The following is a 24,396-nucleotide window of genomic DNA, read 5'->3' on the forward strand; positions in this document are numbered from 1 at the left end:
AGTTATTGACAGGAGTGGATAAGCTGAAATATCGAGGATCAGTGGTAGCCCAAAATAGAAAACTACATGCAGAGATAACCCATATGGTGCAGTGTGGATGGAACAACTGGATGAAGATATCAGGAGTATTCTGTGGTTGAGGAATTAAGGTGAAGGTTAAAGGTCAGGTTTTTAAGACAGTGGTAAGACCAGCAATGAAGCATGGAGCTGAGACACATAAAGGGAACACAAAAGAAGATGGATGTGGCAGAAATGAGAATGTTGAAATGGATGTGTGGAGTAACAACAGTCAGAATAAGAAATGAGACAATCACAGGCAAAGCAAAAGTAGGAGAGAGATCTAAGAAAGTAGAGGAAAGTGGGTGGAAGTGTTATGGACGTATGATGAGGAGAGACATGGAGAGACATGGAATATGTTAGGAAAAAATAGTGATGGGAATGGAAGTACAAGGGAAGGAGAAAGCGAAGGAGGCCAGAGAGGAGGTGGATGGACAAAGGAAAAGGGTCTGACTGGGGAGAAGGTGCAGGATCGAGCTATTTGGAGAAGGTTGAGCAAGCACATCGACTCTACATGGAAGTGGATAAAGATGATGAAGAATATATAAATAAAAATTGCATTTTATATATATATATATTTATATAGGCTTCATGAACTCTTTTAGGACCCTCCAAATGGGACGGCATGCTGAAACGTGTCTGTGGAGAACTACTTGTCTGTCACCGAGGCAACTGCAGGTTCGCAGTGCAGCAGCAAAGTGCCAGAGAAACAACTACGAGCTGATCGCAGTTGTGCTATAACTTCCTGTCGCCGATGGGTGATGCAGGGAACAGTATAACTTGGCCACTGACCTGGCCCCAACTAGAGTGACTAGAGGAGAGTGGTAGCTCCCGCTGCAAGAAATAACCCTGCTGTTCCTGTTTCAAGTTGAATAAAGCTGGTTTTGCTAAAGTACTGAGACTCAGCGCTGTGTTTTTGGGTGCAAGACACTGATTCATGCTTCACAATACAGTAATCCCTCCTCAATCACGGGGGTTGCGTTCCAGAACCCCCCGCGATAGATGAAAATCCACAAAGTAGAAACCATATGTTTGTATAGTTATTTTTATATATTTTAAGCCCTTATAAACTCTCTCACACTGTTAACATTATTAGAGCCCTCTAGACATGAAATAACATCCTTTAGTCGAAAGTTTAAACTGTGCTCCATGACAAGACAGAGATGACAGTTCTTTCTCACAATTAAAAGAATGCAAACATATCTTCCTCTTCAATGAATGCGTGTCAGGAGCAGAGAATGTCAGAGAGAGAGAGAGAGAGAGAGCACGTGAGAGAAAAGCAAACAATCAAAAAATTAATACATGCTTTTGGGCTTTTAAGTATGCTGAAGCACCGCGATAAAGCGGCATTTTTTAGAGGAGCGTCCGTATCCTCTAGGCAAACAGCCTCTGTGCAAACAGCCCCTCTGCTCACACCCCCTCCGTCAGGAAGAGAGAGTGAGAGAGACAGAGAAAAGCAACAATCAAGCACCGCGCGGGAAGCATATCGTATATCATTGAGGAGTTTTATTTAATACCTAATACATGCTCTGATTGGGTAGCTTCTTAGCCATCCGCCAATAGCGTCCCCTGTATGAAATCAACTGGGCAAACAAACTGAGGAAGCATGTACCATAAATTAAAAGACCCATTGTCCGCAGAAATCCGCGAACCAGCGAAAAACCGTGATATATATTTAGATATGCTTACATTTAAAATCTGCGATGGAGTGAAGCCGCGAAAGTCGAAGCGCGATATAGCGAGGGATCACTGTATACAACATATTTTGAATTATGCATTTTTCATATTTTGTTTCATATTAGAATGTTAGCTCTGAGGCAAAGCTTGCTTGTAGGTTTCTAGTGTTGCTCAGCCACCAACGTGGCTCCTCAAGGCGCCCAATGTGCTCTTTTTAGCCTGTGTCATGATGCAGGGCACTGAGACGGTCTGATGATATAGTGGTGGCATCTCTTCTTCCGTTCTATCCGTCATATTTACCTGAAATGTTAGAAAACATGTATTAATATTAGGATTCCCAGCTTTACCTTACAAGCAGGAAATTGGATTAACATACTGTTTAACTACGCCCCCTACAGACTGAATCTCACATTCATTAATCTATTAATTTTGCATGCATTTAATTTAATTCAGGGTTGAGGGCCCTGTCTGGAGCAAATTGGGCACCAGCTCTAATGAGATGCCAGTCCATCACAGTATCCACTCACATATCCATAATTCGTCAGTTTAAAATACCCATTTAACCCAACTGTGCTGAAGTTTGCTCCTGGAACACAGCCATGAATAAAGAATGGTACCAAAACATCCTCCGATAGCAACTTCTCCCAACCATCCAAGAATGGTTTGGTGACCAACAATGAACAATCCAGCATGATAGACCACCAGGCCATAAGGCAAAAGAGAGAACTAAGTGGCTCAGGGAACAAAGCATCGAAATTTTGGGTCCATGGCCAGGAAACTCATCATTGAGAACTTGTGGTCAATCCTCAAGATGTGGGTGGGTGGGCAAACAATAAACCACAAATTCTAACAAACTCCAATGATTGATTGGCAAAGGTCTTGAAAAAGAAGGGCCAACATTGCAAATGCTGACTCTTTGCACAAACTTAATGTCATTGTCAATAAAACCCATTGAAACTTATGAAATGCTTGTAATTCTACTTCAGTGTACCACACAAACATCTGACAAGAAGATCTAAAAACACTGAAGCAGCAAACTTTGTGAAAACCTATACTTGTGTCATTGTCAAAACTTTTGGCCACGACTATAGTGTAGGCCAGAAGGAGTCAAATGAGAGCAGAACAGGTGGTGGGACCAGCTGGGTAAGATTGGGCTTCAAACCACAAGATCACTGGTACAATCCCTTCTTCTCCCTCACTGCGTGTCCCTGAGTGAATCATTCAACCACATTACTCGAATTGTAAAAATACATATGGAGAGCAAGCACATAATGTTAAAGACTACAGCTACTGGACTGGAGGTTTGGCCAACTTTGTCAGACTGCATCATGGGATAATCGTGATAGGAGCGGGCACACAGTCGTCATTCAATCTACCTCGTGTCTCCTTCCAGCATTTCTACAGTTGTCAGTGTTCAGGGCTGAAAGAGAAGATGAAAAAGTCTAGTCAGCTCAAAAAATAAAGTGAAAGTATTGTACGAAAGATCAGTCAGCTTAGCCATTGAAAGAGAGACCTGTAAAGCAGTGACTGGACCACTCCTAATGCTGTACTGTTCAGCTAACAAAGCATGTAGAAGGACCGGAGGGTAGTGGTCACTCAACATAGGAGGGCATCATTATGGCAGGTGCCTTTCAGAGTACATGGGAGCCTTAATGTAATAGATGAAGGAGAGGGAGAGTAGGGCCACCACTGTCTCAACCCTCACTGGATGTGGCAAAGTCACACAGTGCCAACACTCGCATTACACTGCAGCTCTCACCTTGCCAACCAAGCATCTTTACTCTGCCAGTGCCACACATGATGCCCCCAGGCCATGCTCATAACAGCCCTGGTTGGTTAGTAAAGTATGACAACAGACCTAAGGAGGGTTCCAGAAAGAATCATAACAATATAGAATCAGCCAGTCAGGCCAACACAGTGTTCAGTGCTCCTCCCTGGAGTCCAGGATTCAAAAGCTGTGGCCTTTTCTGTGTGTGTTTACTTTTCTTCCTACATCAGCGGCTGTGGTTGAGGGCTTATCCTGTGATAGTAGGTGGCAGTGGTGGGATCTATTGGTGAGACAAGTGAGGTTTTCTTAAAAATGATTTTGGCACTGGCATCAAACAAGGTATTTCTGTTAGTTGATGATGTGATTGCCAGTTCAATTGATGGCTTCAAAGATATTGCATTAAGAGATGCTGAAACTGTTTAGAATGGAGCTTCAAAAGTGAAAAAGATCATGAGTGACTTCACGTTGGCGTAGCAGGTGAAAGAGCAATGTCAGGAACAAAGATGGCAGTCTTTACAGCTCCAATTTAACCCATGACTACTAACCTTTCTACATTTTTTACTAGAACGCGGTGTGTGTGCCTGCTCAGTGGCAAATGCTATGAACTACAAATGGGATGGGGTCAGAGACCTGGCACTGATAGGTTTTTCAGCTTGCCCTTTGACACAGTTAATTGTTGCTGGTCATATGACTCAGAAGTCATGTGACAACCTCTCAGTGTGCTGTGTGCTTAGAGTCAAGTACAGGGTGGTCTAGATCTAATTATGCAATTTTCATTACACTATAACTTATTAAGTTTATTACATAGAGAATTCACAAAAAAATCTTTTTGTTGCCGATAGATGGCAGCACCTGAACCGCATTCCAAAATGGCGGGGAGACGGTTGTCAGTCGAACAGCAATTCTTTTGTCTTGTTTTGTTTTCTTGCATTGCATTAAAAGTTGCATAATTAGATCTGGACCACCCTATACTATTGGACAGTTAGTGTGACCAACATGGAGATTTCAACAACAAAATGTGCAAGTGAGAAGTTTAAGGATAAAGAGACGGATGGTCCGCAGCATGTTCGGCCAAGTGTTAGACTCCATCTAATTCTTATTTTAATTTTTTTAAACCTATGGTATTACATGCCTTTATTGTTAGTTTTGGAAGAATCATTTTAGAGTAACATACAGTTGTGCTTGAAAGTTTGTGAACCCTTTAGAATTTTCCATATTTCTGCATAAATATGACCTAAAACATCATCAGATTTTCACTCAAGTCCTAAAAGTAGATAAAGAGAAACCAGTTAAACAAATGAGACAAACATATTATACTTGGTCATTTATTTATTGAGGAAAATGATCGAATATTACATATTTGTGAGTGGCAAATTGGGTGTTTTCAATCAATGGGATGCCAATCAGGTGTGAGTGGGCACCCTGTGTTATTTAAAGAACAGGATCTATCAAAGTCTGCTCTTCACTACACATGTTTGTGGAAGTGTATCATGGCACGAACAAAGGAGATTTCTGAGGACCTCACAAAAAGAGTTGTTGATGCTCATCAGGCTGGAAAAGATTACAAGACCATCTGTAAAGAGTTTGGACTCCACCAATCCACAGTCAGACAGATTGTGTACAAATGGAGGAAATTCAAGACCATTGTTACCCTCCCCAGGAGTGGTCGACCAACAAAGATCACTCCAAGAGCAAGGCACACGTGTAATAGTCGGCGAGGTCACAAAGGACCCCAGGGTAACTTCTAATCAACTGAAGGCCTCTCTCACATTGGCTAATGTTCATGTTCATGAGTCCACCATCAGGAGAACACTGAACAACAATGGTGTGCATGGCAGGGTTACAAGGAGAAAGAAAGCCACTGCTCTCCAAAAAAACATTGCTGCTCGTCTGCAGTTTGCTAAAGATCACGTGGACAAACCAGAAGGCTATTGGAAGAATGTTTAGTGGACGGATGAGACCAAAATGGAACTTTTTGGTTTAAATGAAAAGCGTTTTGTTTGGAGAAAGAAAAACACTGCATTCCAGCAGAAGAACCTTATCCCATCTGTGAAACATGGTGGTGGTACCATCATGGTTTGGGCCTGTTTTGCTGCATCTGGGCCAGGACGGCTTGCCTTCATTGATGGAACAATGAATTCTGAATTATATCAGAGAATTCTAAAGGAAAATGTCAGGACATCTGTCCATGAACTGAATCTCAAGAGAAGGTGGGTTATGCAGCAAGACAACGACCCTAAGCACACAAGTCGTTCTACCAAAGAATAGTTAAAGGAGAATACAGTGAATGTTTTGGAATGGCCAAGTCAAAGTCCTGACCTTAACCCAATCGAAATGTTGTGGAAGGACCTGAAGAGAGCAGTTCATGTGAGGAAACCCACCAACATCCCAGAGCTGAAGCTGTTCTGTACGGAGGAATGGGCGAAAATTCCTCCAAGCCAGTGTGCAGGAATGAGCAAAAGTTACCGGAAATGTTATTGGGGGTCACAGCAGATACTGAAAGCAAAGGTTCACAAATACATTTGCCACTCACAAATATGTAATATTCGATCATTTTCCTCAATAAATAAATGACCAAGTATAATATTTTTGTCTCATTTGTTTAACTGGTTTCTCTTTATCTACTTTTAGGACTAGAGTGAAAATCTGATGATGTTTTAGGTCATATTTATGCAGAAATATAGAAAATTCTAAAGAGTTCACAAACTTTCAAGCACAACTGTAGCATTCATCTTAAAGAAATAGCATAAAGGGTTAATATATGTCAAAAACATGTGCATCAGGAAACCAAGACAAAGGTCAAGTGAACAACAGAGACAAAAATGTAATACACAAAATGTACTGAAGGATGAGTAAGAGATCAGATGACCTGTATTCAACAAGATTGGCCTGTTGGTATATACACAGATATTTCAAGAAGAACCAGAATGTATCAAAATATACTTTTATTTTATATAGATCATTTGAGTGTAAACCAAGGAACCAACCAGAGTAAATGTATGCATTGATTGACACTATTATGTACTGTATATTCAGTTGCTTATGAAACAGACTTGGACAGCTGGGACTCTTATCCGGCTCAGATGCCTTTCTAAGGGAAAAAGCTGGGGAAGGCGCTTGCACAGGGCAGTACGGTACCACAGGTTTGGAGCAGGGAAACTCAACCCTGTTGGGGCCTGTGGCCACCGCCAGGGGGTGCATGGGGAACAACATTTATTTATACTGTATAGCACATTTTCATACAAATGGTGTGGCTCAAAGTGCTTTACGAGACGAAGAAAGAAAAGTTTATTGAAACAAAAATAGGAATAGGCAATACTAAGTAACAAAGAATAAAGTAACGTCAGATGGCCGGGAGGACAGAAAAAAGAAAAAAAAAGCCTCCAGTGGGCTGGAGAAAAATAAATACACAGCAGGGCTGCCACCACACCTGGAAGTACGGCCAGAAGGAGATTACGGGTCACCTGGAGCCCTTCCGGGTGCTATATGAAAGGAGTTGCCTCACCTCATTTGAGGAGCCAGAGTTGGCAGGAGGGAGATGAAGTTTGCCGGGAGGAGTGGAGGTGGAAAAAAAAACCAAGAGAAGAGAGAAAGAAAGTGCTATGTACTGTTTTACTAGGGCTTAGTACTGTACTACATTGGTGGTAAACCTGGGAAGCATTTCCCACAGTTGAATAAAGCCTGTGTTGTGCTGGGACGTTTGCTTGTGACTGTTGTGTTTGGAGAGCTGTGTGTACCCTGGCAGTCAGAACCTCTACCTTTAAATAATGAAGGAAGGATGGGAAAAACATTGGGACGAAGAAAAGAAGTAACAGTGGTATTACAGAGTTCAAAGGAATGTGGGAAAAATGAGATGTGTGGAAGATAGATAGATAGATAGATAGATAGATAGATAGATAGATAGATAGATAGATAGATAGATAGATAGATGTGAAAGGCACTATATAACTGATAGATAGATAGATAGATAGATAGATAGATAGATAGATAGATAGATAGATACTTTATTAATCCCAAGGGGAAATTCACATAATCCAGCAGCAGTATACTGATACAAAGAAACAATATTAAATTAAATAATAATAAAAATGAAAAGAATTAAAATAAAATTAATGTCCGCATTTACTCCCCCGGGTGGAATTGAAGAGTCACATAGTGTGGGGGAGGAACGATCTCCTCAGTCTGTCAGTGGAGCAGGACGGTGACAAAAGTCTGTCACTGAAGCTACTCCTCTGCCTGGAGATGACACTGTTAAGTGGATGCAGTGGATTCTCCATGATTGACAGGAGTTTGCTTAATGCCCGTTGCTCTGCCACAGATGTTAAACTGTCCAACTTTAATCCTACAATAGCGCCTGCCTTCTTAACAAGTTTGTCCAGGCGTGAGGCGTCTTTCATCTTTATGCTGCCACCCCAGCACACCACCGCGTAGAAGAGGGCACTCGCCACAACCGTCTGGTAGAACATCTGCAGCATCTTAGTGCAGATGTTGAAGGATGCCAACCTTCTCAGAAAGTATAGTCTGCTCTGACCTTTCTTACATAGAGCATCAGTATTGGCAGTCCAGTCCATGAATGTTCTCTTCGTTCCCTTGTACTGAGAAGTAAGCTTTACGAAACCATACATTATGTAAAAGCATGCTTTGCTGAGCAAACAGAAAAATATTTGTCCAAAGGACTCAAGATCTAAGCCTTCCACACATGGGTCTGCCTTATCATGTTTTCCCTTAGTTTACATCTGAACGCCATAACAAAGGGGCCAAGAAATCAAGTTGCACAAGGGGCGTTGAAGGGGCTCAAGGATTGTGTATAATAAAAGTGTCGATGGTTGCATTTCATAATGATATTAAATCACGCATTCTAGGGGTATAAAAACTTTGCCCCACCCAACAGACGGGGTCCTGAAGAGCCCTGACGCTGTCATGTATATTGATTGTCTGCTTTTCTGAAACTCTTCTCACTGTGACGCTGCAAAATAAAGCTGCTATATAACCACACCTGCTGTCTTGTCTGAAGTCTTCGTCCACAGATGTAGAGGGAGGAATGGAAATGATGAAAGACAGATAACAAGACTTAGGTTTGGACACACGGGTTTAAACATTCCACTTTATAGGATAGGGAAACATCATATCGACTTTATGGATATTATGCAAAGGTAGAAACAGTGGAACATGTGATATTACAATGTCGGAGGTATGACAAGGATAGGAAAATATTAGTAGATAACCTCAGGTAACTGAACGTGAATCTTATTTTGGAAGATATTTTGTGAAAGAAATCAGGGGATGCATGCTATTGGTGTATATTACAACTTTTGAAAGACACCAAGTTAAGCGAAAGGATATAATAATGAGAACATTCTGATCCACACTCTATACCAGGTGGTGGCTGTAATGCACCAAACTGTTGTTTGCCTACCGCCAGTAAAATAATAATAATAAGAAGAAGAAGATTTGACCACTCTGATTGATCATGCTATAGAAGAATGCTCCCTGTTCAAGCATTAGCTGAAGAGTAATAAATGACCTGTTCTCCTGCCTGACTGCTGACTCAGTTTGTAATGTTAGAGGATAAGTTTCTTTCTTTCAGATGCTGATTTCTACCACATAGTTCAACACTGTAACAGACCTAAACAAATTAAGGTATCACTTTAGATTAGGTGTCTCTAGTTATGCTGTACTTAACCTGTATAATTACATGGTAACTAGGTGTTATTGCATTATATTTACTGTGTAACACAATATAACATGGTTAAGCACTCAGTTATAATTGTTATTCCACAATTTATCTACAGTAGGTACGGAAAGTATTCAGACCCCCTTCAATTTTTCACTCTTTGTTATATTGCAGCCATTTGCTAAAATAATTTAAAATTTTTTTTTCCTTGTTAATGTACACACAGCACCCCATATTGACAGACAAAAAAAAAGAATTTTTGAAATTGTTGCAGATTTATTAAAAAGAAAAACTGAACTATCACCTGATCCTAAGTATTCAGACCCTTTGCTGTGACAATCATATATTTAACTCGGTGCTTTCCATTTCTTGTGATCATCCTTGAGATCACCTTCACTTGAGTCCAGCTGTGTTTGATTCTACTGATTGGACTTGATTAGGAAAGCCACACACCTGTCTGTCTATATAAGACCTTACAGCTCACAATGCATGTCAGAGCAAATGAGAATCATGAGGTCAAAGGAACTGCCTGAAGAGCTCAGAGACAGAATTGTGGTAAGGCACAGATCTGGCCAAGGTTACAAAAAAATTTCTGCTGCACTTAAGGTTCCCAAGAGCACAGTGGCCTCCATAATCCTTAGATGGAAGACGTTTGAGACGACCAGAACCCTTCCTAGAGCTGGCCGTCCCACCAAGCTGAGCTACCAGGGGAGAAGAGCCTTGGTGAGAGAGGTAAAGAAGAACCCAAAGATCACTTTAGCTGAGCTCCAGAGATGCAGTCAGGAGATGGGAGAAAGTTGTGGAAAGTCAACCTTCACTGCAGCCCTCCACCAGTCAGGTCTTTATGGCAGAGTGGCCTGTTGAAAGTCTCTCCTCAGAGCAAGACACATGACAGCCCGCATGGAGTTTGCTAAAAGACACCTGAAGGTCTCTGAGATGGTAAGAAATAAGATTCTCTGGTCTGATGAGACCAAGATAGAACTTTTTGGCCTTAATTCTAAGCGGTATGTGTGGAGACAACCAGGCACTGCTCATCACTTGTCCAATACAGTCCCCACAATGAAGCATGGCGGTGGCAGTATCATGCTGTGAGGGTGTTTTTCAGCTGCAGGGACAGGATGACTGGTTGCAATCGAGGGAAAGATGAATGCGGCCAAGTACAGGGATATCCTGGACAAAAACCTTCTCCAGAGTGCTAAGGACCTCAGACTGGGCCGAAGGTTTACCTTCCAACAAGACAATGACCCTAAACACACAGCTAAAATAACAAAGGAGTGACGTCACAACAACTCTGTGACTGTTCTTGAATGGCCCAGCCAGAGCCCTGACTTAAACCCATTTGAGCATCTCTGGAGAGCCCTAAAAATGGCTGTCCACCAACGTTTACCATCCAACCTGACAGAACTGGAGAGGATCTGCAAGGAGGAATGGCAGAGGATCCCCAAATCCAGGTGTGAAAAACTTGTTGCATCTTTCCCAAGAAGACTCCTGGCTGTATGAGCTCAAAAGGAGGCTTCTACTAAATACTGAGCAAAGGGTCTGAATACTTAGGACCATGTGATATTTCAGTTTTTCTTTTTTAATAAATCTGCAATAATTTCAAAAATTCTTTTTTTTTTGTCTGTCAATATGGGGTGCTGTGAGTACATTAATGAGGAAAAAAATAATTTAAATGATTTTAGCAAATGGCTGCAATATAACAAAGAGTGAAAAATTGAAGGGGGTCTGAATACTTTCCGTACCCACCATACATATATGCTTCTAAAAATTGTAGAATTACAATTTCAACTGAATAATCGCTGTGTGCTTAGGTAAGATGCTGTATAAATAAAATGTATTACTATTATTAGTTCTGAGGTGGGATGGCGCCCTGCCCGGGGTTTGTTTCCTGCCTTGTGCCCTGTGTTGGCTGGGATTGGCTCCAGCAGACTCCCGTGACCCTGTAGTTAAGATATAGCAGGTTGGAGAATGGATGGATGGACTATTATTAATTATAGCATTACAATGTATTACACAGTAAGTACGAGGTAATGACACCTACTTACTTTGTACTTATACAGGTAATTACGTGGCAAGTACAGCATAATTAGGGACACCTAAAGTGTTACCCAAATTAATCACAGCAGTGGCACAGTGTTTAGTGGTACTACTGAATTTGACTACTGGCCTGGCCACTGTCCATTTACTTACAGTACACATACTCCTCATGAGCGTGTGAGGTTTTCTTCTGGCTTTCCTCATGTATTCCAGAGATGAACAGATCTAAACTATGTGGTTGTGAGTGTGCCCTGTTGCCACATCCACACCTGGTTATATGCCAGGATCGATTCTGACTGTCAGAACTTAATCGTGGAATAACTGGGTTCAGATAATGGAAAGGGTGGAATGATGCACAGGTATTTAGAAAATGGCTGCTCGATGCCAGTAAGAAGCGAAGAGGCTCAGATTGAGCAAAGATGACGTGTGTGACATGACATGACATGTGTGCTCCACTTGAGTAAGCAAAGATTCTAAGGTTTGAAGCGGAAATATTGATCACCTTTAAGAGGAATCTGGATGGGATATTGGAAAAGCTTAGCTATTAGCTAAACAAACGAGCTTGATGGACTGTGTGACGAGTGAGGTTTGTGGTGTGATGCATGTTAAGTAAATAATTAGGAGGCACCTGGCAGTTGCAGGTGTACGTGTGAACATGCATGTGCTGCTCTGAGGTTAATTGGGGTGCTTGTCTGATCACGCATTCAATTGCAAGTGCAGTTGGATCGGTCAGATACTTCTTTCTCTCCTCGGAGTAGATAGACGACTGCACCTGCACCCGATCTGTGCTATAAAGGGAGCCTGAACAGTGAAATTGAGTGAGGCATAATGTAAAGAAAACAAAAGAAGACAGTCAAATGGATAAGTTAAATGTGAGCAGTAGGGTGGAAACACGACGGTGGCTGCGTCAGCAGCAGCAGCAGCAGCAGGAAGCACGGAGGAGACTGAATTACTGGGTGGTGCGAGCGGAGCCAAGTAAATGGGGGTTCAAGGGGTGTCTCCACTGATCAGTGTAGGACTGGGGATGTGGAATGAACCTTCCAGAGATTCAGGTAACGCTGCACTAACATATGGGATGATGAAGGTCTGGCTGTGCGCATCCCGGATGATGTTAGTTGAAGCAGATGGGACGGGAGCCAGGAGAGTTGGTCATAGTTGTTGGCAACTCTGCCAGCTGGGGGTGAGCTGGAGGGACACGTAGTGAAAGACGTGCTGAGCTTAACTTAATGCTGGGATAGTTTTACCTGGAATTGTACGACTGTTTCATTTGGATTTTAGATTTGTTGCTTTTATCCTCCACAGTGTGCACTGGATTTTTCCATCCATCCATTCATTTTCCATCCATTATCCAACCCGCTATATCCTAACTACAGGGTCACAGGGGTCTGCTGAAGCCAATCCCAGCCAACACAGGGCGCAAGGCAGGAAACAAACCCCAGGCAGGGCACACACACACACACACACGCACACACTAGGGACAATTTAGGATCGTCAATGCACCTAACCTGCATGTCTTTGGACTGTGGGAGGAAACCGGAGCACCGGGGGGACACCCACACAGACACGGGGAGAACATGCAAACTTCACGTAGGGAGGACCTGGGAAGCGAACGCGGGTCTCCTTACTGCGAGGCAGCAGCGCTCCCACTGCGCCACCGTGCTGCCCGCACTGGATATTTATGGATTATTTATTTTATGTATTTGAATCACTTTGCACCTACCACACCTGGCTGTGTGTGTCCTTGTTTGCCCGGCTCATCTTGGTTTATGATTATTGACGGTTCCGGGTTCAAGCTGCCTAGGACAGTGGAGTTGTCACAGACATACTGGTCTCCTCTTGTTTGTTAAATTGCTTATGTTTTTAAGATGGCCCCGCTTATACTCACCTGAGAGCTTCCACTTCCAGCGGACCAGCAGAAACATGAGGATCAGCACTCCTAGTAAGACTGCCACACTGATCACTACCGGTAGAACTATGGAAAGAATTTACAAATAGATAAAAGCTGAGAAGCAGCACCCCTGCGACCCCAGCACTCAGCGTGCCCAGCTTATTCGGATGGGACCTTCCATCCCATAATCTCATGTTAGTAGACTTACTAGTTTCTATATTACTTACTTGCTTCATTGTGTCTTGGAAAAGCAGATGGATGGGGAACATCTGAAATCAAAAAGAAAAAGAAAACAAGTTATTGAATTTGCTAACACATAACATATGAGCCACCATTCAGACATGTGGAACATAAGACATTTTCTCATCTTATATATTCAATCATGGGTGGTCTGGCCAGCCTGGTACAAAAAATAGTTTGTTCAGTAAGAATTTACTCCCAGATCAGATCTGTTTGATGATCCATTTCCAAGAGTATTATGCACTGAAAATGACACATTCACCAGTGACATTAGAACATGACCAACTGAGGGCACTATCTGTCACTATAATTTGTGGTGCATAATAATTAATTATTCCAGGGAGATAAATATTAAGGCATGTCAAAAGACATTGGAATGGTGGCTCTGAGGCTAGGGATCTACACCGGCAATCAGAAGGTTGCTGGTTTGAATCCTGACTCTACTCCGTTGGGCCCTTGAGTAAGGAAGGCCCTTAATCTGTAATTGCTTTGTCCTGGGTATGACGTTAATCTGCAAGCGGGTCCTCCAATTTACAGGGAAAACTTAGGGGTTGGTGGCAGGATTGGCAGTCCAGCTACCATAAAAAAACAACCTCACACTGTGTCACCCAAAGCACTCAGGTCCCAACCCAAGTGGTTCATCGTGTGATGGGTGCGGCAATGCACAGTAATCAGCGAATGCTCCCAACTTTCATGTCAACAGAGGATTATGGTAATGAATCCAGGAATTACAAATTGGGAAGACCTGACAACTTATATGTGGCTCCTTGCTCCTTCTAATGGATGGATGCCTTGGGAGTGGCCTATACTTTAACAGGAATTTGGGGTTCATGATAGTGGGACACCTGGGGCCACTAGAAGAAAGGGTTCTTGATGCATGGCTCAGAGGTTTTTTTCAGAATTTCTGTCCTCAAATATGGAAGATGTGCTTCTCCTAGAACAGTGGTGGCGAACTCCAGGCCTCGAGTGCCGCAGTGGCTGCAGGTTTTCATTCTTACCATCTTCTTAATTAGTGACCAGTTTTTTCTGCCGATTACTTCTTTTAATTAACTTGACTCAGGCCCCATAGTTGTTTCCTTTTCTTTAATTATCAGCCAAACAATAATGAGACACAAAGCAAGCCACCACATGACCAGCTCCCCGTGCCCATTACACAATATCTGAAAATAAAGAGAGGTGATGGTCTTGGTAAGGCTGATCTCTCAGGTCACCAAAACATTTTGACGGTGCTCATAGAAAGAACAGAAAAACAACAGTTTTCGAAATGTATGCTGTGGCAGAATGAGAGCAGCAGCAAGCCATGGAATTAAATAACTGGTTTAGTTAATAGCAAGAACTGGCTTTTCATTAAGAAAGTGATTGGAGTGAAATTGATTGGAGTTTGAAGCTCCAGTTTAGCTGCTCATCTGTTAGCTCGTTTCACTTCTCATATCTGCTTGGCTGTCATTTTATGAAGAAAGGAATCAATTCAGAGGTCTGAACTCTTCTAACAGTTCAGAATGAATGACGAGGAAATAAAATGATGAGGAAAAGATGAGGAAAAAGTTAATTCGCAGTGAAAACTGGTCACTGATTAGGAAAAGGATTAGAATGAAAACCTGTAGCCACTGCGGCACTCCAGGCCTGGAGTTCGCCACCCCTGTCCTAGAAGAAGTTTCTGCCCAAGACTTAAGAGCCCCTCATGGCCGTGTTTGTGCTTGGACTTGGAATTGTGAATGTTGACTGGAGGAAGAGAGGTGCTGAGAAAGGTCTTGGTGGTACTGAATGGAGTATTAGTGTTTTTTTACAAATGGGAAAGTGTGTTAGACATCACACTTGATAGACAAGGGCAAATAACTATTAGCCAGGACCACAGAACCAGCAGATGTGTGGGTTTATTTGTATTTGTGGAAATACTTTCTTAGTAGTGCACAGAAAGTTTTTCACATGGTTTTCACTTTTATCTTGTCAAACGAGAATGTGCGTACTTAATACAAAATGAATGCAATTTTGATTTGTTCTTCCTTAAAATCTATTGATGTAGCCACTATGTCTTGTCATACCACTTCCGTGATGATCAGCCTTTCACCATCAAAGGTTATGTTACTAATATGGCTGACAGTAGTTTCAACAATGTGCATTGTTTGGCGTATGTGCAGTGCAAACCCTTCATTAACTGTCAGGCTAGCTTAGTTCCGGTGTCACACTACATGACTTCAGACAGCATGTCCCACTTAATGACTGCAGTAGATGGATCACAATACTTTGAGGGTGTCAGACTGGACAACTAAAAATTACAGGGGACAACAGATTACACCACTGCCTCTCAACATCTCAGCATAGTTTCAGATTTCCAAAGTATTGTACACTCACTGCATATTGACAGCTGATAACATCAAACACCCAGTGTTCTTCTTTCCATGTGGCCACATTGTACACTCTTGCAAAGATGAAAATATACAGTTTGTTAAATATGACTCCTAATATTTAATTTGTGCAGACTATTTTAGTGCCTTTTTTATTTTAAATGTAGCTTTTATGCCCAGAGCTCATAAGGGTGTGATCAAAGTATTCTGTGACAGGAATAGGAGGCAGGTACAAATGTGGTCATTGGATTATAAGAAGCCACATGACCAATGATTCCTGTGTTTTTCAAGAAAAACTGGATAACAGAATGGCACATGAGTTTCAAAAGTTCAGGGATTTCAGGGAGATAGAAATGTAAAAGAGAATGCAAGAAAAAGTATTATTACGATTAGAATGTTCACATTTTTGCTTAGATAATCTAACCAGTGTGTATATGCTTGTAAGAGGATGTAAATATGGGGACTTGGAACATTTAGATTTACATTGTTAACTGTGTAGCACAGCAAAATGATGTTTGCAGGACAAGAATAAAATACTTGGGGTGCCAACTGGGCAACAAAACCAGCAGGGAAAAATGGAAATTAAGCACTTCACTGTGCAGCTTTAAAGAGGCAATAGTCTTCTTATCAGGACAATCAGCAAAGAATGTGGCCTTCTGTCAAAATGAAAACCAGGTCCACATCAAAATACAACACCATCCTCTGTGGTTGCTTTGCTTTTATATGGTGCAAACCGGAAAGGCTGAGGTACCATCACAAAAAAAAAAAATCACTGTATCATAGACTACTGCCAACACTTCCAGACACACAACAATACTTGCATTCTATTGGAATTTTGGTAAGAACTTCCGAAGGTTCATGAAATCTGTTTTCCTTGCTTTTTCTCTATGTTTCTAATGCAACCACAGGCTTGTCAAATGGGCCACTCGGAGGTTGCTTCTGGGTGGCATGTGGCCTGGGGGCCACCATTTGATTAGGTTGGTTCTAAGGTATTCTGAAATGTAGCCCTTTTCAGGGTCGGGTGTTGGAACTGAAAACGGGAGGACATAACCGTCAGTTTTGGCAGGAGGGCGACCCATAAGCACAATGGATTTCTGGCCCCTGTTAAGGTTTTGAAGCTGAGGTAGCCATCCTCTGCCATTGTTGATCTGTTGCAAATCTTTCTGAGAGAATACAGTGCTGTTGTTGGGATGAGTGAACTGTGTCTGTGATGAGTGTACATGTGAATCAAGGCTAGTAATTTAGTCATTTCCAGTATTGTCCACCAATATAAAAAGAAACTTAAAGGTTAAAACGCTTTTTATGAATGTTTTTACAACAGTAAAAAAAAATGGACTTGTTTTCCGGGTGAGCTCCCATCGGTTGTCAGTTCTCACATACACTGTAGCTTACATATTATGTTTCTGGCAGGGTCCCCAGGCTATGTGTATTATGGGTGACCCCACAAGAGGTGTAGGCACTTGGCCATCATTGTCAAGGGACTGTCTTCAGCCTTAAAAATACCAAACAAAACCCCCAGTCTCTTGTATTTCACTGCATGCACTGACTTCATTTTGTTGGAATTCTTTGTGCTTCTGTGGATTTCTGGATTTTTACCATTTGATTCTCTTTTTGGCATTCTTTACATTAATTATTGGGAAAATGTTTGGTACAGGATTGTCTAATACTGGTAACACCTTTCGTGCATTCCTGTTGTCAGAAGATTTCTGTGAACATATATACCATTTTATTTATAAAGATTCAATGTTTGCCCCTTTTTGTGTTCTCCACTCTAGCGTTTTTAAGATATTTCTGGGACTATTGTGCTAAGGACCTCTCTTGTTCAGAACACTACCCTGACGAATAGTGACAAAATAAAACCTGCGTAATTTTTTGAAAGCAAGTCGCTGAGCACAATCATCAAGTCAATGGGGAAGTCATACAACATGACCGGCAGTCAAAGGTGTGCTGCCACTCTCTATGACTTTCTAAGATTATGTTCTCGAAGGCTACAAGTGAAAATGCTGGAAAAGTCACGTTTTGTGATGCCACTCTTAGAGCTGCTAAACTGCTCAAAAAAATTAAAGGAACACTTTGAAAACACATCAGATCTCAATGGGAAAAAGAAATCCTCCTGGATATCTATACTGATATAGACTGGGTAATGTGTTAGGAACGAAAGGATGCCACGTCGTTTGATGGAAATGAAAATAACCAACCTACAGAACCATGAATTCAAAGACGCCCCAAAAATCAGAGTGAAAAAATTATGTGGCAGGCTAGTCCATTTTGCCAAAATTTAATTGCAGCAACTCCAAATTGTACGCAGCACTTTGTATGGCCCCTGTGTTCTTGTATACATGCCTGACAACATCGGTGCATGCTTCTAATGCTTCTGACAGATGGTGTTGTGGGGGATCTCCTCCCAGATCTGGACCAGGGCATCACTGAGCTCCTGGACAGTCTGAGGTGCAACCTGGTGGCATTGGATGGACCAAAACATAATGTCCCAGAGGTGTTCTATTGGATTTAGGTCAGGAAAGTGTGGTGGCCAGTCAATGGTATCAATTCCTTCATCCTCCAGGAACTGCCTGCATACTCTCACCACATGAGGCCAGGAATTGTCGTGCACCAGGAGCCACTGTACCAGCATAGGGTCTGACAATGGGTCCAAGGATTTCATCCTGATACCTAATGGCAGCCAAGGTGCCTTTGTCAAGCCTGTAGCGGTCTGTGTGACCCTCCATGGATATGCCTCCCCAGACAATCATTAACCCACCACCAAACTGCTCATGCTGAATGATGTTACAGGCAGCATAATGTTCTCCAGACCCTTTCACTTCTGTCACGTGCTCAGGGTGAACCTGCTCTCATCTGTAAAAAGCATAAAAAGCACAGGGCACCAGTGGTGCATCTGCCAATTCTGGTATTCTATGGCGATTGCCAATCGAGCTGCATGCTGCTGGGCAGTGAGCTCAGGGCCCATTAGAGGACATGGGGCCCTTGGGTCACCCTCATGAAGTCTTTCTGGTTGTTTGGTCAGAGACATTCACACCAGTGGCCTGCTGGAGGTCATTTTGTATGGCTCTGGCAGTGCTCATCCTGTTCCTCCTTGCCCAAAGGAGCAGATACTGGTCCTGCTGATGGGTTATGGACCTTCTATGGCCCTCTCCAGCTCTCCTAGAGTAACTGCTTGTCTCCTTGAATCTCATCCATGCCCTTGAGACTGTGCAGGGAGACACAGCAAACCTTCTGGCAATGACACGTATTGATGTGCCATCCTGGAGAAGTTGGACTACCTGTGCAACCTCTGTAGGGTCCAGGTATCGCCTCATGCTACCAGTAGTGACACTGACTGTAGCCAAATGCAAAACTAGTGAAGAAACAGTCAGAAAAGATGAGGAGGGAAAAATGTCAGTGGCCTCCACCTGTTAAACCATTCCTGTTTTGGGGGTCATCTCATTGTTGCCCCTCTAGTGCATCTGTTTTTAATTTCATTAACACCACAGCAGCTGAAACTGATTAACAACCCCCTCTGCTACTTAACTGACCAGATTAATATCCCATAAGTTTCATTGACTTTATGCTATACTCTGATTAAAAAGTGTTCCTTTAATTCTTTTGAGCAGTATAGTTACCAAAAATGCACTCTCTGTCCATTTTTCAAAGATGTCAAAAACTGCTTTGGAATTAAAGTATCACTGGCATCTAAAATAAGATATATTTATTCTTAGCCAGGGTGGCACGGTGGCGCAGTGGCAGCGCTGCTGCCTCGCAGTTAGGAGACCAGAGTTCGCTTCCTGGGTCCTCCCTGCATGGAGTTTGCATGTTCTCCCCGTAGGTTTCCTCCTACAGTCCAAAGACATGCATGTTTGGTGTGTGTGGGCTGCGCCCTGCCCGGGACTGGTTCCTGCCCTGTGTTGGCTGGGATTGACTCCCGTGCCCCTGTAGTTAAGATAAAGCGGGTTGGGCAATGACTGACTGACTGTTGTGCTTATCCTCCTAAAAACCGACAAGTTTTTATTGAACTTTAATAAGCACACTAGGACTGAAAATGATGAGGATGCACCACAAACGAGCGGCAGGTGTATGAAGAAGCGGAAGTGTATTTAAGAGTAAAAAGAATATAAATTACTTTGAATTGAATACATTCCAATGAACGAAAACAGCAAATATTTAATCTGAAATGGTTAGTCATCATAGTCCACTAATCTGGAAAGTTGGCCTTTTTCCAACCATATGGTGCACCTCAGAGAAGAACTGATTAAAAAATATTCTGAACATTTGTGATAATTCGCGTTTAATTTTTTATAACTAATCGCGCCAAGCCACCAACTGTGCACTGCAACTGTCAGGTATGTATTATACTATATAGAGTGGTCCAGATCTAATTATGCAATTTTCATTACCCTATAACTTATTAAGTTTTTAACATAGAAAATCACCCGAAAAATCCCGGACCATCGAGAAGTGTGCAAACTGACGACATGAAGAATCGTCTTCGCGCTGAACTGGAATCGTCCCCACAAAAATCAAAGTCATCCAGACAATCTGGATCTGCATAATTAGATCTGGACCACCCTGTAGAATTTTAAACTATACTACGGTTGAACGGCTGTGGAAATATCTTGAAACATTAAGTGTGCCGTGAACAGCTGGACTAGAAACTTCACAACAGTGAGTTCTAGGATTTTAATTGCCAGCCACTGACTTAAGTGAACCAGTTAGTTTAATGGTGACACTGCATTATTTAGAATTTGACTAAGCACATATGACAATAAACTGGATCTGGAAATGCATTCATTAGTTAATTGTAAGTTCTTAAAAGTAATTGAACATTAATTAAATCAGTCCAGGGTGGCAGAGTGTTAGCACTCCTGACTGTGACTAAAAGACTAGGATTCAGGTCCTGGCTCCTCTAAGCTTACCTGTTCTCCTGGTGTCCACAAGGGAATTCCTCTGGGTGCTCCCCCAGTCCAAGGACATGGATGTTTGGAGAACTGATGATGCTACATTGTCCCTTGATGTGCATGTGTTTGTGTAGCCACCCTGTAATAGGCTGTGAGTTGGGATGGAATGGGATGGGATGAGCCCATCCCAGCAAGCACTGGGTGTCCTCTCCAGGTGTTGTTCCTGCCTAACTTCCAATGCTTGATTCCATGTGACCCTCTTCTGAATAAGCAGGTTTGTAAAATGAATAAATGGGAGAAATATACCTATCCATTAATCAGTAGGTCCCCCAGTTAATTAGCATGTTCATGTTAGGAAAGTGCTACAGGAAATCAACAGTAACCGACACAGAATGGGACATTTGGCAATCAAAGGGCACCGTGTCTCTGGGCTGTCTTGGAGTTACTAACCAACCTAGCCTTCACAGAGTGCCCATAAACACAGAGAGTAAATGTATGTTCAATCTCCACAAAGAGGCTGGCTATGCTGGGATTTGAACCAAAGTTTCAAGGAGCTGAGATTGCTAAAATCTCGGCCACCACACTCATCACTTGTTAAATGATTGGCCTCTCTGTAAAGACCAGAGGAGTAGGAGATGGTGTATATTAGCACCGCTCATTACTGTAAAGGTGACTGAGCTAATGGTCATTAAGTAAGAAGGTCAACCTGTTACATCTCTGGAACCCAAAGGTCTTGGCTCTGAGAACCACTTAGTGAAACCTTACCTGACATGACAGACAAATAGAACTCTGCATATGAATCTTTCTGCCAAGGTATGTCCACTCCAATCCAGTACCTCCCAGCATCCCAGTTATGGAAATTGCTGATGTTTGCAGTGATGATTCTTGCAGAGGAATCGTCAAATATGGAGTATTTCCCTTTAGTCACACGCACGTTCCTTTGGTTGGCAGTGATCAGCACATCTGAATTTGATATGCAGGGTTCTTTGCACAGGTACTTCTTATTTCCCTCATATCCTCTTGTGTATTGGGTGTGCATTGGCACTTTGCCACCTATGTGGACCACATGTGTGGCTCTTGATGTACTCCACATGGTTTGTAAGACTAAAAGAGAAAGGCAATGATTAAACATTTTCAAAGTAAACATTTGAAGCCTCCTTCCACTAAATGATGGGGATTCAAGGAAAACATTGTGTTAGTTGGCAAAGATACTGCTGGCTTGCCACCCGTGTGGTTCTGTGCTACCGAGAAAGCAAAGACTGGAATGGAGGAGGCTTATTCTCACCTGGACAAAGCTGGCAGCGCAGTGAGGATGATGTTTTTTGAATTTTCCAGCACCTTCAATGCCATCCAGCCATCCCTGTTAAGGGGTCAACTCAGGTGGATGAGCCTGTGGTGTCCTGATAACGGACTGTCTGTCAGGCAGACTGCAGTTTGTGAGACTCAAGGACTGTCAGTCCAGGACAGTCCAGTCTCCACTTCTCTTCACTCCACTCTGTACACATCCGACTACAAATATAACAGCAGGTCATTTCACTTGCAGAAATTCTGTGATGACTCTGCACTTATGGGGTGTATTGATAAGGGGGGATGAGACAGAGGAGAGGAGTCAGGGGGAGAACTGTCTGCAGCTTAACATCAGCAACACCAGGGAACTGGTGATTGAAGTTTGCCGCACCAAAGAGCCTCTATGTCCGGTCACTGTTCAAGGAGTGCATGTGGAGGTGGTCCACTCCTCCATGTACTTGGGGGTCCATATCAATGACAAGCTGGATTGGTCTCAGGACACAGAAGAAATACAGAAGAAAGGGCAGAGCATGGCTCTTTTTCCTTAGGAGACTGAGCTCCTTAAATGTGGGAAGTGACATCCTTCACATCTTCTATAACTCCGTGATGGCCAGTGTGATTTTCTACACTGTGGTGTGCTGGCCTAGTAACATCACTTCAGGAGAGGCCCACCGAAGCAACAAGCTAATTAAAATGGCAAGCTCAGGTACAGGATGCACTCTGGACCCCCTGGAGGTTGTAGCTGAGGAGAGAATTAAAACAAAACTGAACAATGCTGCATATCCTCTCTCTGACACACTAAAACTGAGAACTTTCAGACAATAAATTACGAGGGGGAGTCAAGCTAATGTTAGAAAATGGGATTTATTAGAAAATGGAACGAACCTTAACAAAACTGATAATGTTATTTCTTACTGTAGTTTCCACCCTTCTCAATGCACTTGTGCCACCTGGCTGGAAGGGGCTGGATTCCAGCAGAATAAAAGGTTTTGTCATGTCCTCGCAGCTACTCGTGCACCGGAGTTATTGTCGAACACTACAGGGGTACTACACTCACTAGTGCAAGTTATTGTGACTTGCTGGAGACCAATGTGTGAAGCCTGCTATTTGACCCAAGTGGTGGGGACTGTTGTCTCAAGGAGTCCTTTTGCTGTAAGACAATGACACACAAACTGCTAACAACACCAAGGCTTGTCTAGAGAAACTGAACTTTCAGGTATTGCTACATTCTCCTTATTTGCCAGATTCGGCACCGTGTGATTTCCACCTTTTTGGACCACTAAAAAAAAACATCTGGGTGGTCATCAATTCAAGACAGATGACAATGTGACGAAAGTGGTACACGAGTGGTTGGCAAGGACAGGACAAAACCTTTCATTCTGCTGGAATCCTGGCCCTTCCATGCAGGTGACACAAGAGTATTGAGAAGGGCGGAGACCACATTGAGAACTGACATTATCAGTTTTGTGAAGGTTCGTTCCATTTTATAATAAATCCCATTTTTTAACTTTAGCTTGACTCCCCCTCGTATTTAGCAAAGTGTGGCAAGAAATGCCACAGAGAGCTCATTTATAGCAACAGCAACATGCTTTATGTAAAATTTCTTGCTTTACAATCATTCTGGTGTGTGTTCAGGCCAAAGTATGTGTGTATATTTTTTACCATCCATCCATTTTCCAACCCACTGAATCCGAGCACAGGGGTCTGCTGGAGCCAATCCCAGCCAACACAGGGCACAAGGCAGGAACCAATCCCAGGCAGGGTGCCAACCCACCACGGGACGCACACAAACACACCCAGGCCAATTTAGAATCGCCAATCCACCTAACCTGCATGTCTTTGGACTGTGGGAGGAAACCGACGCAGACACGGGGAGAACATGCAAACTCCACACAGGGAGGACCCAGGAAGCAAACCCAGGTCTCCTAACTGTGAGGCAGCAGCGCTACCACTGCACCACCCTATTTTTTTGCCAGTTTATGTATTTTTTTTATTTAAAGAGCCTCTTTAAAAGGCCAAATTCCTGTTAGGGACAAATAAAGTTCTATCTAATCTAAGTAACAAAGCAAGCACATAGTGCACAATAAATTGACAAAAACTGAACAGACGTTAGAGGCGTATATGTTTATTTCTACACTAGCCAAAGACAGGTAATAGAATAATTACAATACAATACGATAGTTTATTTTTGTATAGCCCAAAATCACACAGGAAGTGCCGCAATGGGCTTTAACAGGCCCTGCCTTTTGAGAGCCCCCCAGCCTTGACTCTCTGAGAAGACAAGGAAAAACTCCCAATAAAAACCTTGTAGGGAAAATGGAAGAAACCTCGGAAAGGCAGTTCAAAGAGAGACCCTTTCCGGGTAGGTTGGGCGTACAGTGGGTGTCAAAAGTAGGGGGTCAATACAATACAATATACAGAACAGAACAATTCCTTAAGACAGCATAATAATAAAATATTTTAGAAGTACGGTTTAACAGTAGATGATATGACATAATTAGGTTTGGATATTTTTAGAGTCCTGGAGACCTCAT

The 24,396-nt window shown here is 42.6% G+C and overlaps 1 protein-coding gene across 1 annotated transcript in view; it reads right to left on the reverse strand.

The window, feature by feature from the left end:
- Positions 1-1,779: 1,779 nt before the first annotated feature.
- Positions 1,780-24,396, reverse strand: part of LOC120526922 — a 39,499-nt gene continuing 16,882 nt past the window's right edge. The window contains exons 2-6 of the mRNA XM_039750026.1: positions 21,341-21,679; positions 13,329-13,370; positions 13,099-13,185; positions 3,111-3,154; positions 1,780-2,034 (exon numbers count right to left, since the gene is read on the reverse strand). Coding sequence (XP_039605960.1) covers positions 1,906-2,034; positions 3,111-3,154; positions 13,099-13,185; positions 13,329-13,370; positions 21,341-21,679 — 641 coding nt within the window. The 3' untranslated portion in view covers positions 1,780-1,905. The remainder of the gene's footprint in view (positions 2,035-3,110; positions 3,155-13,098; positions 13,186-13,328; positions 13,371-21,340; positions 21,680-24,396) is intronic.

Source organism: Polypterus senegalus, chromosome 3 (assembly GCF_016835505.1).
Source record: "Polypterus senegalus isolate Bchr_013 chromosome 3, ASM1683550v1, whole genome shotgun sequence".
In the NCBI taxonomy this organism is placed as follows: Eukaryota; Metazoa; Chordata; class Cladistia; order Polypteriformes; family Polypteridae; genus Polypterus; species Polypterus senegalus.